The sequence below is a fragment of the Leopardus geoffroyi genome, chromosome B1 (genome assembly GCF_018350155.1).
Source record: "Leopardus geoffroyi isolate Oge1 chromosome B1, O.geoffroyi_Oge1_pat1.0, whole genome shotgun sequence".
In the NCBI taxonomy this organism is placed as follows: Eukaryota; Metazoa; Chordata; class Mammalia; order Carnivora; family Felidae; genus Leopardus; species Leopardus geoffroyi.
Window position 1 is genome coordinate 203614065 of NC_059327.1, and position 17085 is coordinate 203631149.

The 17085-nt window shown below is 45.2% G+C and overlaps 1 protein-coding gene across 3 annotated transcripts in view; it reads right to left on the reverse strand.

Moving 5' to 3' along the window:
• HTT (huntingtin) overlaps positions 1–17085 on the reverse strand; it is a 151533-nt gene that overhangs the window by 97334 nt on the left and 37114 nt on the right. For 2 of the 3 annotated variants that reach the window (XM_045474724.1, XM_045474726.1), the window contains exons 9-16: positions 12052–12253; positions 10843–10890; positions 8358–8438; positions 6394–6755; positions 3366–3489; positions 2996–3114; positions 1089–1200; positions 698–835 (exon numbers count right to left, since the gene is read on the reverse strand). In XM_045474724.1, the coding sequence (XP_045330680.1) occupies positions 698–835; positions 1089–1200; positions 2996–3114; positions 3366–3489; positions 6394–6755; positions 8358–8438; positions 10843–10890; positions 12052–12253 (1186 nt within the window). The remainder of the gene's footprint in view (positions 1–697; positions 836–1088; positions 1201–2995; positions 3115–3365; positions 3490–6393; positions 6756–8357; positions 8439–10842; positions 10891–12051; positions 12254–17085) is intronic. The other variant, XM_045474725.1, reaches the window with a different exon arrangement.

The following is a 17085-nucleotide window of genomic DNA, read 5'->3' on the forward strand; positions in this document are numbered from 1 at the left end:
CAGCCGTGAGTGGCAGAAACTATTTTGGGGTTTAAAGATTCCAGCTTCATCATAGCCTTGATATCGCACAGATTTTCTGGATTCTAATTCCAGGTTGCCAGTCAGTAATCAAAATTCCAAGATTTCACTTCAAAAAAAAGATGAGAGAAACTCAAACCAGTCCACACTTACCTAATATGAATTCAAGAGCCCAAGTGTGTCCCCTCGCCCAAAGAAAGGGAGAGAACACGGGAGGACAATTTTAGAAGTGCGGTTCCTCCCCCATTTATTCCAACATGAGAGTGTGTCCCAGAACGTGTGCTACAGGAGACGGGATCTGCTGTTCTCTGCTGGTCTCAGGTCCCACTTGTCTCTGAGTGTGCACATCTGGCCTGGCTGAGCGTGACCCAAAGCAATTTGGATTATACGCGACTTGTGCTTTGGGTATAAATGCAGCATGTATGTGAACTGGCGCTTACGCTCCCAGCTTTCTGTCGTTTTGCCACGTGTGTTCACACTAAACACTGCATCTACACGGAGTCCAGAAAGCTAAAAACATCGCTAGTCCTGTGTTTTAAATAGAGCTACAACATTGTTCAAATGCCACCAAGTAACTCAAAAAACAGATCAGTCTAAAACTAACATAGCCAAGATGATTTGAAACAGTTCTCCAAGTACTGATTCAACATGAGGAATGAGGCGTGAACTTTCAACATACCAGGGTACTCCACGGAGTCAAGAGGTACTTTGTAAAGTTTGCTGAAGAAAGACTCAGGATGAAGGGCCACAGCGGCTCCCACACAGCTCAGTGCCAGTGCCTTCACGCTGACCCTCACGTCCCTGTCCGGAACCAACACTGCAAAGAAACCACCTCGGTCACCTTCGGCTTCAAGGCGGTAAACATGCGGTGGCCACGTAAACAAACTAGACCCAGTAACCCAATTCCTTCAGCGTCCCCTCGCCGCTCCCGTGGGTCAGCCAAAACCAGAGCTCACGCCCAGCTTCTACTTCCTCCCTTTGCTGCACAACGAGGGACAAACTGGTCACCATGTTGACCTTGAAACCTAGGTATTTCCTTCAATGCTGGACCTGCCCTGCTATATACGTACCATTCTTCTCCCCAGTCAGCAAAAACGAAGCCGACAGAAGGCGGACACAATGGACAAGAGGAACAGAATCGTCATCGGTAGACTGTCCTATGTCACCTTTGATCCGGCAAGGCTACAACAGAGAAACAAGACACTTTGTTGTCCGTCTTGTAATCAAGGAACCAATACATTCATTCATCGGTGCATTCAACAAATAGTTCCAGAGCAGCACTTATGCCGGGCGCTGGGGATACAGAGACACCCATCTCCATCATACACAAGCCTGACCTCACAGATCATGGCGGAGCAGGATCAGAGCGGTCAGAGGCAGGCCTAACACGGGGTCACGTGGGCCGTGGCAGGGATGAGCTCAGCGTGCAGGGAGGGCACGCGGGATAGAAGGCAGCTGAGACCTGGCATCAGGAGGCTACTCGGGAAAAGACGGCATGAGCCATCATCTGCAGCACAAGGGGAAGCTACTTAGACAGAGGAAGAGCCCTAGGAACGCCCAAAGCCGAGAGGGAGCAGACCTGGCTCAGAGGGGACCTGGAAGGAAGTGCTGAGTCCACAGGATGACTGAGCATCTACAGAGGGACTAAGTACAGAACGCCCTTTCTCGCCCTCGAGGAATTTAAAATTAACTGGGAAGACGCTTACATGTAAAAAAGTAAGCAATTCAGAGATACTTTACAAAAAGTTCAATGAATAACTCGACAACAACAAAAACCCAAATTTGATTAAAAACTGAGCAAAGGACGTGAATAGACATTTCTCCAAAGACATATAAATGGCCAGTCAGCACATGAAAAGATGCCCAACATCACTAATCATAGGGGACGGCACATCAAAACCCCGGTGATCTACAATCTCACACCCAACAGAATGGCTGCTGTCAAAAAAAATCAGAAAATAACAAGTGCTGATGGGGATGTGGGGAAACTGGAAGCCTGGGCGCCGTCGGCGGGAATGTAAAATGGCGCGGCCGCTGCGGAAAACAGTGTGGCGGTTCCTCAGAAAAACCTAAAACTAGAATTACCGTGTGGTCCTGCAATTCCACTTCTGGGGACACATCACATCCAAAAGACCTGAGAGCAGGGTCTTGAAGAGACACATGTGCCCCCAGGTCCACACAGCATCATTCGCACGGGCGGAAGATGGAACCCAAGTGTCTATCAGTGGAGGAACAGAGAAGCAAAATGTGCAAAATGTGGTGCACACGTTCAGCGGGACCTCACTCAGCCTTAGAAAGGAAGGACATCCTGACACCCACCACCACACGGGTGAACCTGGACAACATCATCCCAAGTGAAATAAGCCAGTCGCAAAAGGACAAATACTTTGCGACTTTGTGATCCCACTGATATGAGCTTCCTGGAGGAGTCACATCCACGGAGACACAAAGCAGAGGGTGGGAGCCAGGGGCTGGGGGCGGGGGCAGTTAGTGCTTAACGGGGACGGAGTTTCCGTCTGGGGAGATGGAAACAGTTCCGGGCTGGAGGGTGGTGGCTGCGCGACATGCGGCACTTGTGCCCTGAGCTGCCCGCTTTGCGGTGCGATGACAGCAGAGTTTCTGCCGTATGTATTTTACCACCATGAATAAACAAATCAATTAAATGAACAAAACCAAGACAGGTTGCAAGACTATGCGTGGCCATCAGACGAAAGGCCCAATCGGTGTGAGCCAGGTCTGTCTGGGAAGGACTCTCAGTGAGGCGGACCTTCAGGCAATTCTCAAGGATTTGGGGCGCAGCTGGGGAGGCAGAAAGGAAGAGCACACCTAGGAAGAGGTCAGTACTTAAGGCGAAATGGCTGAGCAGAAGCTCAGAGATGGGAAAGCTGGGAGCACAGCGCACAGACAGTAGCCACGGCGGTCTCAAGCGTTCACGTGAGCTCAGAATGCTGAGTGGGCTCAGGCCTCACTACCTCACCTTGTTTTCTTGATCTCCTGCTTCGGCAGCTTCGTCTCTTGAGACAAACGTATCCACACTGCTGTCGGAGGGCCGCCGGCTGTGGCCCATGCTTTTCAATAAATGTGCTTGCTGAAGGGCTTCAAAATCAGAGAGATTGGGACTGAGTGACAAGTTTCCAATTAAATAGCAAATATACATTTTTACACAAAGCCCACATGAAAGTATAGGACTTAGATCAAGAAAAAGGACAGTCATTCCTCAACTGATCTTCCTCATCTGCTATTTACAACTCAGAAAACAAAGACATCTTCTAGGAAGCCATGGTAAAACTGAGACGTTGGGGTCGAAAACAAGACGGCTCCATAGCACACTGCAGAAGTCCACGTACCAGCTGCGGAGTTTCGGAAAGCATCTACGTCTTCCTCTGGAAGAATGCCCGCGGCCTCCTCATCCTCGTCCTGTGGCTGTCCGATCTGCATCCCCGAATACTGGCTGTCGGCCCCATCTAACACCTGCACGGTTCGAGAGGGGCTGGTGAAGGTTCAGATGGGACGTCACCGAGGGACAGGCTCTCCAACGTGCGTAGGCAAAGGCACAGCCAGAAATCACAGGGACCGCGTCTTATGTACTAATACAAAGGTCATTTCCTTAAATGCACAGACACGCACGCATATAAAATCCAGTTCGCTGACCACACACTGCTACTACGTTATAAAAAGCTTCACAGCGGGGCGCCTGGGTGGCGCAGTCGGTTAAGCGTCCGACTTCAGCCAGGTCACGATCTCGCGGTCCGTGAGTTCGAGCCCCGCGTCAGGCTCTGGGCTGATGGCTCGGAGCCTGGAGCCTGTTTCCGATTCTGTGTCTCCCTCTCTCTCTGCCCCTCCCCCGTTCATGCTCTGTCTCTATCTGTACCAAAAATAAATAAACGTTGAAAAAAAAAAAATTAAAAAAAAAAAAAAGCTTCACAGCTATAAAAATTCAAAATAAATTCCAATCTGAAATTTTCTCTTTTTGACATTAAAAAAAAAAAATCTTTGTCTTTACAAGAAAATTTTATAGTAAGTCAAAAATGAGGGAAATCTTTTAGACAAAAACCTAACACTACACCAGGTTAAGCTTTGAAGCTGCTAGGACTAAATCAACTAAGTTCTGGACACAGTATGTCATCTACTTAGCCAAAAATTGGATTATGATTCCATATTGCAAAATAAAATATTCACATTCACTTGAAATCCCATGTAATTTGCCTGAAAAACTGAATGATGGAACCTCACTCAGTACACGAGTAATTACTGAAGTAAATTCTGTATCATTTTAAAAAGTCATTCCAAATCCTTACAATTAAATAAAAAACGTCAAGCTACATGTTCAAAAGCAACCCAGAAAAGAAACAATTTCCTCCACTATCCTAATTAGTTTATTAAAAAAAAAAAAAAAAAAACCTTACCTCAGTTAAAAAAAAAGAAAACTTACAATGAGAAATCCTACCATGACAAAAACCAATACTTTTTGACTATCTTACTACATGCCAGGCAGGATCAAAAAGCACTTGACACGTCTGGGCTCCTGTAACCTTCGTGAGCCTTAAGGCACAAGTACTGCTGTCCTCAATCTATGGATGAGAAAACTGAGGCAAGAGGGGACACAAGTGCCCCAGACTGCACAGCGAGTAAACGACAGGTCCACATTCTGGTGGCTCCCTGCAACAGGCCCCTGAACCACCACGCTGAGCTGTCTCACGAGGAAATTCCCCAGCCCCTTCACTTTGCTTCTTCTGTCTATGGCACTTATCACCACCTATTTATTTACGTACTGATTGACTGATTATTGGCTTATTATCTGCCGCCCCCCCCCACACACACACACGCACATGCTCTAGAATAGGGACAATGAAGCTATGACCTAAGGACCAAACCTGGCCCGCCACCTGTTTTTATAAATGAAGTTTTATTGGAATGCTAGTTCATTTACATACTGTCTATGGCCGCTTTCACACAGCAGCAGAGAGGACTATGTGACACAGGCAGTATGGCTCAGAAAGCCAAAGATCTTCGTTGTCCGGCCCAATATGGAGTTCTGCGACTCCCACTCTAGGATGTTAGCTTTCTGCGAGCAGTTCTGCATGTTGTGCCCTCTACTTATGCCCGGCTTGGGAACAATCCCTGGAGCTTAACAGGCGCTCAATGTATTTGTTCAGCAAATAATTAATGATTACGTATGGGACATGGAAGTACCTCATAAACTAGAAAGAACTACACCAATGTGGAAATTATCAAGGAAAGATGTTCATTCTCTACAGGCCAGAGAGACCCGCAGAGGCCCTACTCCCAGCACTGTTACGCAGTGAACCACTGGGTAACTTCGGGAGACCAGAAGTTTTCAGAATCTCCTATGGTCCTTCACTCCTATTTCTAACAAATTCACCAGAAATCATCCACTGTGAAGAGGCAAGATACCCATGGAAACTGGTGCAATAAACACACACCAGAATCTCCCCCCGCCCCACCCACTTAACACACTGCTCCTGACCCAGCACTCTCCCCGACCTTCCCCTCCCTGCATACTGGTCAGAACCCGCTCATGCTTTTCTTACCCACTGGTCCAGTTATTTGTCCTCTGGGGCCAGGTTTTCTAGTTAAAACCCTAACCGGGAGTGAGCTCCCTTCTCTACCCAAGTAACTTAATCTGCGTGGCCATCAGAAATCCCAAGCACATGACAACTCGACAACTGCTCAGTAGGGACAGGCGACTGTTTTATCTCCTGATTTGTCATTCAATGCTTCTGCATTTATCCAAGCTAAAAAAAAATGTTCTTAATAAAATCTATGAACTAGTAACAGAACACTTAATAGTACAAATTGCTTAAAAAAAAAATGGGGTGTCAAACTCAGTCTAAACTTTTCCTGAACTTTTTGATGAGACCATCCCCGAAGTGTTTCTTGTCCACAAGCTCAGAGATCAGAAGTACTTAAATCCATGCTCTATAAGATGGGATATGTTGTAAGAGGTTTTGAAAAGCCAAAAAATATTAAAATAATGCACAGCATTAATGTTTTTAATTACAATGCATTAAGACCACAGATCTATTACCAACAGGCTCCTTATGGATTTCTTAAATAATGATTTGGTCTGTGCCCAACAAGTTCTTACAGAATGTAAAATGCAGTTTTAGCAACATTCATATCATCAACTAACCTAATTTCTGACCTCCATGTTCAACACAAATGCCACTCAGCCATTTCCTTCAGTGAGGTTCTCAGGTGGGTTTGAACTCTCCATTAACGACCTAAGCTGCTGACCTCTGCACTCTTACTAGTGAGTCACATGGGGAGAGGGAAATAGGCAGGAGGGTCTGGGTCTGGGCCTCCAGGCGAGGCCTCTCTGCAGAAACCCGGGCACCCTCTGCACCCACTTACGATTTCAGAACTGTCTGAAGGGGTCACGGCTGAATCGGGCCCTTCGGTGGTGGTCTGGGAACTGTCACTGACTGGGGAGGAGGCCTGGGTGCCATCGTTCAGGTCCATGGCTGGGTCAGACGGGACGGCACTGATCTGGCTAGAGCTGTGGCTCAGGATGTCCTCCTCATCCCCGTCGGTGGCAGCACTCGCCAAGTCACAGCCGGTCAGATCCACCGAGTCCGGCTGCAGCGTGTGCTGTGAGCGGGGCTGCTCGGTGATGATGTCGTGCCCCACGGAGTCAGCAGTTGAACCGGCGGAGCCAGGAGTGGAGACTCCAGAAGAGGCCGCCAGCTCACCACCAATCTCACCCTTGACTGAGGCTGAAGACAAAGAAACACTCATTCCTCAAAGGGCCAGGAAAAACGTTCAACAGGGACGTTGAAATCAAATGTTCACAAAATACCCCCAAATTCACTGTCACCAAATGTCTCAACTGCAAAAAATCGTGAAATACCATGAAAATGTGAACTAGTATATTTCAAAAGCAAGACAACAGTGCATTCTTCAAACACGACTAAAATTGTGTTTCACTGTATTCTTGACTTACCTTTTTTTACTCTCTTACCATGTCATATTAATAAAATAAGGATTCTCAGCAGATAGTTTTAAATGCTGTCAATATTCTGAAGTGGGATTTCACTGTAAAACCTGAAGCACGCTCAGTAACATAATCACTTCAAGTCCTTGAGCAACAGCTCCAGCCAGGGCTTGGAGCCACACATAAAGATTTCTGTGATTCACAGGCGGCCTGGCCTGGGATGCGAGGCGGGGCGTCTGCGCACTCTCAGCCAGCAGGGCTCGGAAACGACAGAAAGTCACCGTCTCTGTGAGGTGGGCTTTCCTTCTCCCCAGACCCTGCTCAAGACCACTAAGCCAGTCCTACCCTCCTGTCCGGCCAATGCGCAGAGCATTTTCCTAGCTTTTTTTTTTTTTTTTTAATTCCCACTAAAAAGACACACACACACACCACATAAAATTCACTACCAGAAGATCCACGCCAAGCTGTTACCAGGGGTCATTCCTGGAGGCCCCAAGGGCCAGTGAGCCCTTGCGCTCAACAATACTGCAGATGGCTGTAATTTTGTTTTGTTTTTGTAACTAAAAAAAAAAAAAATCTATTTCTATTTTGTACAAGTGAATAGATAAATAATCACCACTGGAATTTTTCAGATTTTCCTTCCCAAATACCTTAGCCTTATTTCAGCTGTCTAAAAATAATCTTTTGGCTGGGGCGCCTGGGTGGCGCAGTCGGTTGGGCGTCCGACTTCAGCCAGGTCACGATCTCGCGGTCCGTGAGTTCGAGCCCCGCGTCGGGCTCTGGGCTGCTGGCTCAGAGCCTGGAGCCTGTTTCCGATTCTGTGTCTCCCTCTCTCTCTGCCCCTCCCCCGTTCATGCTCTCTCTCTGTCCCAAAAATAAATAAACGTTGAAAAAAAAAAAAAAATTTTTAAAAAAAATAATCTTTTGGATAGGACTGTACAATCCAAACCACTCTCATTTAATCCAGTTATTAGTATCTTAAGCAACACATCACTCATAAAGTGAATAAAGAATCTGTAAGAAATGTAAATTTCTTTCAAGTTAAACTATCCACAATTTTAATCCCATTTTACCCTCACAATCCCTGTAATTCATGAGACACTTACCTACCATCCCCTACTACATAAGAAGACTTATGCTCAGGGAGCATAAACCTAATTTTAAAAGAGCCTAAACCAAGGAAAATAGCAAGTATTTGATGCAAGAAAACACACAGACACGTTTCAAAGTAAATGTTCGAAAAGAAGCATGGGTTAGCCACCATTCGAGTGAGCTGGCTTCACCGCTACCCCTCAGGAGGGGCAGGACAGGGGTAGGGAAGGTGCAGGGAAGGGGCCAGTAGAGAGGAGGGAGGGGAGCACCACTGCCCCTCCCTCAGAGCTACCTGCGAAGGCGGGGCTGCTGCCCTCCGACCTGGACTCGGAGTCATCCTCCAAGGCTGCTGCGTCTCCGAAGAGCACTTTCCCTAGGAAATGATGTAGCAAGAGTCCTTAAGCTTGCTACACGAAGGACTTTAAAAATCAAACAGATGCACATTCTAAGCGGCAAATCATAAGCATATTTAGTTCACTCTCTCATATAAGAGTATATGAAATATATTTTTAAATAAAAGTATTTTTATACGTCTAGTGTGCTAAACACAAAGAAGCCACAATATGATATTTAGATATTATGAAAATCAATAAACCTACATGGAACAAAGTTAAAAGCAATGATTCTCAAACTATAACACCAAATATTTTAATAATTAATAAGTATTTACTGACTTAGACCTGGTTTTTTTTAATAATTTATATTATTATTTAATCTTGAAGACGTTAGCTATGGCTGGAACCAATTCTGTTGGCAACCAGAGCACATATGTAACTACCATGCACCCGAAACTAGCATAGTGCTACGTGGTAACCAGCTGGAATTAAAATAAAAACTTAAAAATAAAAAGAGTTCAAAAACAAAACAGAAAGACCCTGAAGGTCTTTCCTGTTCTCTTTTCTCTTTTCCTATTCTCCTGTTCTGTTCTCTTTTAAGTTGCCAGACTCTGTGGCTGACAATCAGAACTTGATCTGGGAGGATGGGACAAGGTTCATCTTCTGCACAGTCCTAAAAATACATTTATCAGTTCTTGGTTTCCAAATTATGTCAACTTATAGCATATTAGTAGGAAAAAAGAAAAAAGCTGTAACGATTTAATTGGACTAATTAAATCATTATGGTTACATTACACAGAGGTCATTAGATGACACTATAGAAGTCATTATTGGCAATTTCTGACTTCTAACTTCACTACTCTTCAAGAAATAGGCCCTAGGTGTGATAACGTCCAGAAATCTATACAGATATGACATTAAAGGGGGAAAAAAGGCAAAGAAAAAGCAAAGGATACCCAAACTCTAGATAAAACTAACATGGCAACTTGACTAATCTACTAATAGAGTCCTTTATTACAGAGCAAGTAGTTTACCTTGAGGAAGCAAATTAAAATTCCACCCTGTGCACTTGGATGTTAATGAGGGCAGTCGCTCTCTTTGGAATCAGGGGTTTGCCACTCTGACCCAAAGAGCCCACCTCAAAGGGCGCAAGGTCAAGGCTGCTGCACCCTCGCCCTGCCATCCTACATTCAACATCCACTCTGCTTCTGTCTCCCACAGATTTGCAGATCTCACTTGAAAAAAAAGGATTCTGCACTATATCAAAAAAGCTTAAAAACCACAGGTCCCCATGAAAAAGGAAAACAAACAAAACAAAATAGTAGAAAAACAAAAAAGATATTGAGGACACAACAACCTTCTGGCCAGAAGGAAACAACTCATCTCAGTGGTGGGAGTCAGCCACCTGTGTCTTCTTCACAGGGAAGGTGACTAAGCAATAAGGCAAGTCTCAGAGCAACTTAGCCACCTGCCTGAAAAGTCCCTTTCCCGGAAGCCTCGTGGCCTTCAAACAATCTCGGTATTTCACCGCAATCCCAAACCTGATCAAGTATGCCACTATCATGGCCCAAATATTATTGATTCTAAGTTCTAGGAAATGTTTACTTAATCCAGTCAAGGTAGAATATTATTCCTGTTGAGATTCCATTCGATACTGCAAACAGTATTAGGCATTAGGCTCTCAAACACTCAAAAAATATATGTTGTATACCAATTATACCTCAATAAATTGTAAAAAAAGATTAGTCTTTTAAGATTTCGAAACAGAAAATGGCAGCAATTCTTTCCTATGGAGATCCAGACCAGAAAATAAAATACTTGGTGTCGTAAAGTGTTAATGTGCACCAAAACTATCACACTATAGGTCCAAAACACTGTGATTTAATAGAAATAAATAGTATCAGAACGTTCCGGCATGTACAACGCTAAATAGGGTTGAAAAATGATAATCAGGCCCAAATTTACCAAATAATTAGGCAGACATCATTCCTGACTAATACTAAACAAAATTCACAGAAAAGGAAGTTAGTTTTATAAAACATAACACAGACTCTATGAAGGAGTAGGCAAAGCAGGACAGGCCCCTTTCTGTGAATAAAGCTTTGCTGAGCACACGCCACGGCTACGGGCTACGGCTGCCTCCCGCCCCAAGGCAGAGCTGAACCGATTAGAGACAGGAAGGCCCACCAGAGGCCCTTTACAGGAAAAGTTTGCTGACCCCTGACCTAAAGCATTAGAAATTTATGACACAACGATTCTGATATACAAGCAATTTTCCAAGGCCACCCTACAGAACCATGCAGGCCCAGTTATGAGATTCCAGCAATGTTTATAAATACAATCACTCTGCTGAGAAGAGACACAGGCACAGTCGAAGGCATTACAGAAATACAGAAAAAGCAGTGAGACCCAACATAAGACTCTGAGTTCTGAAATAATCACCTTTTTGTTTTCTTGAAAGGACAGGGCTGCATGAAGAACCCCCTCCGGCTGTAAATCACAGAAAATGACAGATGAAAGTAAGGTGACAAGCTGTTAAAATCCAGAAGGAATGTGAAAATCTTCAAAAAGCTTGATTCAGTTTTAAAACTAGAGAATGTACGAACATATTTCCACAGGCAGTGCTGAACCACCACAGCACAACGCTTTAATTTTGACACATGAAAATTATATCAACGTTCAAATATACAGATCTAAAGATGGGCCCTAAAATACCAAAGAAGCTCAAATAAAGTGCATTTAAAAAGTCAAATGAAAGACATTAGAAATCTCAGATTATCTGGTCAATTAATAATCAAATATAAATTTTCATTAGAAACAATCATTAGAAATTAGTATTTCCGGCAAGTGTTTGTAAGGTGTGCATTCCACAGAGGAAAGGATTCTTCAGTACACAGGGCCGTGAACAGGCACATTCTCATTTTCTGCTCATGGTTCAGGCAAACATTTATGTTCGAATGAGGCAGCAATTAGGCCTCCAGTCACACCCTCTCGGCTGTCAACGCCGTGAGCAAAGGCCGTGCCACACACGCGCTGTGCTACATCGACCACACGCCGCCGGGCCCAGGTGAAGCCTGGAGTCAGCAAAAGCCACAGGAGCCTCCTCTGTGCCAGATCCAGTGCTAGAGGCCACGCTTCGGGGATCCCCATCTACTCCAGCTCCCACGGGCAACTCCAGGTCAGAAAGGGCCCACCGGGGCTGGAGGAAAACCAGCGGTCAGTCTGCAGGGCAGCACCGTGCAGGGATTAGGGCCCTGTCCCCAAAGGCTTAAAGAAGAGTGGTGGGGGAGGGGGGGCAGAGGAAGGGGTTTCCTAACGTCTGCCCTCAAGGGCAGAGAGGAACTCTAAAGCCCCTACAAAGACTTGAAGATCCCATCTCGGGCCGCGACACGAGGGTCCTGGAAACACTTTCCCTACAGTTTTCGTTTCACGACGGATGAGATGGCATGTGGAGGCAGCCGGGTCAGAGTCGAGAAGCCGGCCTTAGACGCAGGCCTCGTTCTGTCACCTGACCTCTCCACACTTCCGACTTCCCGTCTACAGCTTAGGCTTCCGGGGGACCGAAGGGCGCCCCGCTCGGCACAGGGCGGGCCGGCCGCCCGTCCGGTGAGGGAAGCCGGGCGTCGCGGGGACGACCGCCGGAGAACATACCTAGGAGCTCCGCGATGCTGCCGCTGCGGCTCCGGCCGCCGGGCCCATACTGCACACCGCTCCGCTGCCCGCCGCCCGGCGCGGTCAAGGCCTGCAGGAGCTCGGGCGGGGGCGTCCTGAAGAGCTGTTGCAGGAGCTCCAGCGCCCCAGTCACGGCGTTGTGGTCTTGGTGCTGAGTGTAATGCAAGGTCAGTTCATAAACCTGGAAACACAGGGACGAGTGTCATCAGCATGGTCTCTAAAACGTGTCGTAGGGTTCGCTGCTTTTGAGTCTTATGTTAGCAAATTTGTGCCTTAATTTCTCCCCCTAGAAACGTCTCCATCACGTCTACCAACGTGGTCACGGCTTCCGTGCTGTGTTCTAAATTCCTGGCACGTTGTCCATGGTCAGATTAACTCCTTACAAAAATGAGGCACTTCCACAAGTGCCACACAGGCTAATGAAGACCTGCCTCTGCCCAACCAGCGAGCAGGAAGGGAGAAGAAAGCTCCCGTCCGTGGCAACTGCAGCTGGTCTCACAATCAATGCAAGAGGCACTGTCCTGAGCACCATGGAAAAAAAGTTTCCAAACCTTGTTTTTAATGTCTATTCATTTATTTTTGAGAGAGAGAGAAAGAGAGAGTGTGCGCACAAGCTGGGGAGGAGCAGAACGAGAGGGAGACACAGGATCTGAAGCAGGCTGCAAGCTCCAGGCTACGGGCTGTCAGCGCAGAGCCCGATGCGGGGCTCGAACCCACCAACTTCTAGGTCATGACCTGTACTGAAGTTGGATACTTAACCGACTGAGCCACCAACCACCCCAAGAATTTCATTTTAAAAGCATCGCATCCAATTTTCCTAGTGCTCTTAATACTACGTTACGTTATATGAACACACTGCACTCTGTTACCTTTATTTCTTTTTTAATTTTTATTTAATTTTATTTTTTTCAGTAACCTCTACACCCAACATGGGGCTCAAACTCATGACCCCAAGATCAAGAGTCACATGCTCTTCCGACTAAGCCAGCCGGGTGTCCCTCTCTTTCCCTTTAATTAGAGTTGCCGGACAAAATACTAAGCACCCTGTCAAATTTGAATCTTAGATGAATAATTTTGCAGCATAACTACGTCCTGTGTAATTTCAGGCATACTTACACCACAAAATTATTTACGATTTCTCTGCAATTCAAATTTAACTGGCACCCTGCGTGTTTATTTGGTGAATTGGGCAGCGCTACCTTTAATATCCTAAAAGTAATACACATTTAAAAAAAAAAAAAAAAAACAGTACAGAGGGGATAAAACAAAAAGTAAAAATCTCAGAGGCAGCTTCTTTTAATCATTTGTGTCTAGCTCTTCTGAGGACAGCCTCTATCACCACGGGCCTCGGGTCTACAAACTACAGTCCACGGGCCAAACCTGCCCACCACCTGTTTCTGGACAGATAGGGGGGTGGGGGGTGCACAGCCACATCTATCGTCCGTGCTGGCCCTCCTGCCGCGGTGGTAGAGCTGAACAGCTGGCCCTGCAGAGAAAGGTTGCTGCACCCTGCTCACGATAATCGGCTTCTACCTTGATTTCTGAAGCCATTTATTTTCAACAAACTTTCTATGTAAAATGAAGAAATAAGCACTTCACACTTCCTTTACTCATCTACCCTCTCCCAAATCCTGTTAGCATCATTACTTCATACTATTATTATTATTATTTAAAATGTTTATTTATTTTGAGATAGATAAAGACAGCGCAAGCAGGGGAGGGGCAGAGAGAGGGAGAGAGAATCCCAAGCAGTCTCTGTGCTGCCAGTACAGAACCCAACATGGGGCTCAATCCCATGAACCGTGAGATCATGACCTGAGCCGAAGTCGGACACTTAACTGACTGAGCCACCCAGGCGCCCCTCAGTACTTCATACTAAGATTTATACCGTTTACATACTATGTAACACTATTTAAATCACATGTGCTTTGCCTAGAAGTTGAGTCTAAAAATGGAATGAAGGGGTACCTGGGTGGCTCGGTCAGTCAAGCGTCCAACTCTTGATTTTGGCTCAGGTCATGATCTCACGGCTGTGAGTTCAAGCCCTGTGTCGGGCTCTGTGCTGACAGCTGGAGCCTGGAGCCTGCTTCAGATTCTGTCTCCCTCGCTCTCTGCCCCTCCCCCACTCATGCTCTGTCTCCCTCTCAAAAATAAATTAACGCAAATAAATATTAAAACTCCAGCATGTATCTTATCATGTGTACATACACACTATTTACTGCAAAGGCCGTTCACGTGACCGGACCCAAAAAGAAACATTTCATTTTTACTAGTGCTGTGTCACTTAAAAGAAAATGTCCCAAAGATAAGAAACAGATTCTCTTTTCTCATAATCCAAGATTTGCTTAAAATTAGTTAACACTGGAATTTGCTTCGTAATTGGAGCATAACACCCTTTAATGAATCTTCCTGGTTCTCCTAGAACTGCTCTTCACTGCTCTTTCCCCTCCTTGGAGATACACACACGCGCCTTTTTCCCAGCTTCTTAATCCTGACATTCGCTGTAGGCAGTTTCGTGGAGCTCCTCCAAACCCCGTTTCCAATCTGGATGGTGTGCTGCTCACCAGTCCCTCCTACAATACTTCTACCACATTTCTGGGTTGTTAGGTCTTGGCTTATGGATTTCAGACTTTCCTCTTTTTTTGTATCTATTTCTCATTTTGCTGGAATACACCTTCCAATAAGTTTTTCAAAAAGCATACAATGATTAGCAAACTAAGTTCTTGCATATCTAAAAGTATCCAGGGGGCCTGGGTGGCTCGGTTAAGCGTCCAACTCTTGATTTTGGCTCAAGTCATGATCTTAAGGTTCTTAAGATCAAGCCCTGCATCAGGCTCTGATCTGATAGTATGGAGCCTGCTTGGGATTCTCTCTCTCTCTCCCTCTCTCTCTGACCCTCCCCGACTCCTGCGCGAGCTTTCTCTATCAAATAAACAAACTTTAAATAAAAATTTGTTTAAAGTATCTATATTTTGCCCACACTTACTTTACAGTTTATAATTTAGCCAGGCTCAGGATTACTTTAAGTTCTATTTAAATATACTGTAGTTAGCTAAGTTACATTGGCAGAGTTGAACTTCTTACTCAAAACAATTTAAGTCAGAACGGCTATCAGCCAAAAGAAAATGGATTAAAATATGACTTAGAGATAATCGTGAACTTGCATGCTCGTTCAGTGCAGTGCAGTATCATTTGCTCACTTTGGAGAAAAGTCACCATTAAGAAAATGAGTACTTAAGCACCGCACCAAGTACCCTTCACTCGGTCCTCCCAGGATTACTGCTGCCCCAGTCTGACGTAGTTTCCAACATCCCTCTAGCCTCACACGACTTTCACCAGCGCCCCTGCTAATCGGCGAGGAGCCCTGAGACTTCGTGGGACCCACATCGGTTCCCATCTGCACACGCATGCTCACTCCTTGGACTTGGCAAAGGCTGTAGTCTCTGCCTATAAACTTCTCCCACCTCCGGGCATCTGGTCAAATCCTACCCACCATCAGCATCAGCTCTTAACCAAGCCTCTCGGGCACGCCTCCCTGACGTTGGTCACGCAGGGGCCTCCTCACTTGTGCTTCCACAGCACCCCGAACCCACCACCTCACCACGCCGCCTAGTGATTATTGGCTTGCTTCTCCCAGTAGGCTAATGATCTCCAACATTTCTTGACCAAGCAGCATTTCTTTAAACATCAGAAAAAAATTCTGAGTATGGAACTGCAGTACTTACGTATTTATTTTAAAATATTATACGAGTACTACAGAGCTCAGATATCATGCACATGATAAAATGTGTACTGAATCTGACAAGACTCTAGCTGGTTATCAATTTATAGGAAATACAGAAAACAAATATGTTCACTTACAAAACTGTAAGCAATCAGACTGCCAGGACTGCCACCGGGCAATCTGTCCCTTCAACAAATGGACTCACGATGGAAGTGACCATCAGACCAAAGAGAGTCACGGTCCTTGTCAGCCAATCTCACTTGCATACTGACTCCAAAAGAATAAAGTAAACAACTGACAGGATGAGTGGATAATTGATGTTAAGGAAATGTTCTTTTCTTTTTAGGTGTGACCATAGCATTGTCATTAAGTTGTAAAAACAAAGAAGGATACAAACTGGTATACTTCAAGATACAATGATTGGAATTTGCTTCAAAATAATGCAAAAAAAAGGGATAATGAGAGAACCATAATTGACCCTGAGTTTATAATTATTAACACAGGCGATAATTACTAAAGGCTATTCCACCTGCGTTTGTATGTCTGGAAATCACCATAATAAAACGTAAAACAAGCAAGATAAGAATGAAATAACCATTCAGTAATGGTTTTTTGAGAGGGCAATATATAATCGTCATATCTCCTGAGAACGTCATTACTGATACTCTATAAGACAGCAGAAGGGCGGCTGGTTGGAGTGAACTGTCAGACCCCAAACTTTCTTAGAGCCTGCTCCTTCTCAGTTATTTTTCATTAACCAGCACTCCCAGGGCCCATGCACCAGGAAATATTCTAAGCACTTTACAAATATTACCTAACTCAATGCCTAAATCATTAAAGCATTACCTTCGAGTCATCAATTCTATGCAAGAATTATTTTAAGCCACTTAAAATTTTGTACGCTACAAAGTTTAGGTAAGGGACACAACTCATAAGTCCACTTGGCCCAAATAAATACCTATGAACTACAACGTCATCGATATGTGGAAAGCAGAAAACAGAACCAAGGCACCCCTCTCAAGACCCCAGGTTGTATGCCTCAACTCCTATATACACCATATGACCATGTGACTTACAGGAAAGGTAAGGGCTTCAGTAGCATCCAGTACACAAAATATGGTGAAAACCCTAACATGTTAAGCCAAGCTTAAGAAATTGCTTGAAACGCAGCCACACTCAAGGTTAACAGAACAACCTGGATGAGCACACCACAAAGAATGAAGTCAACTGCTGAAGTCAGCTGCTGATCACATCGTGTCAGAATGTATACAGGGTTTCTCTATACTGCA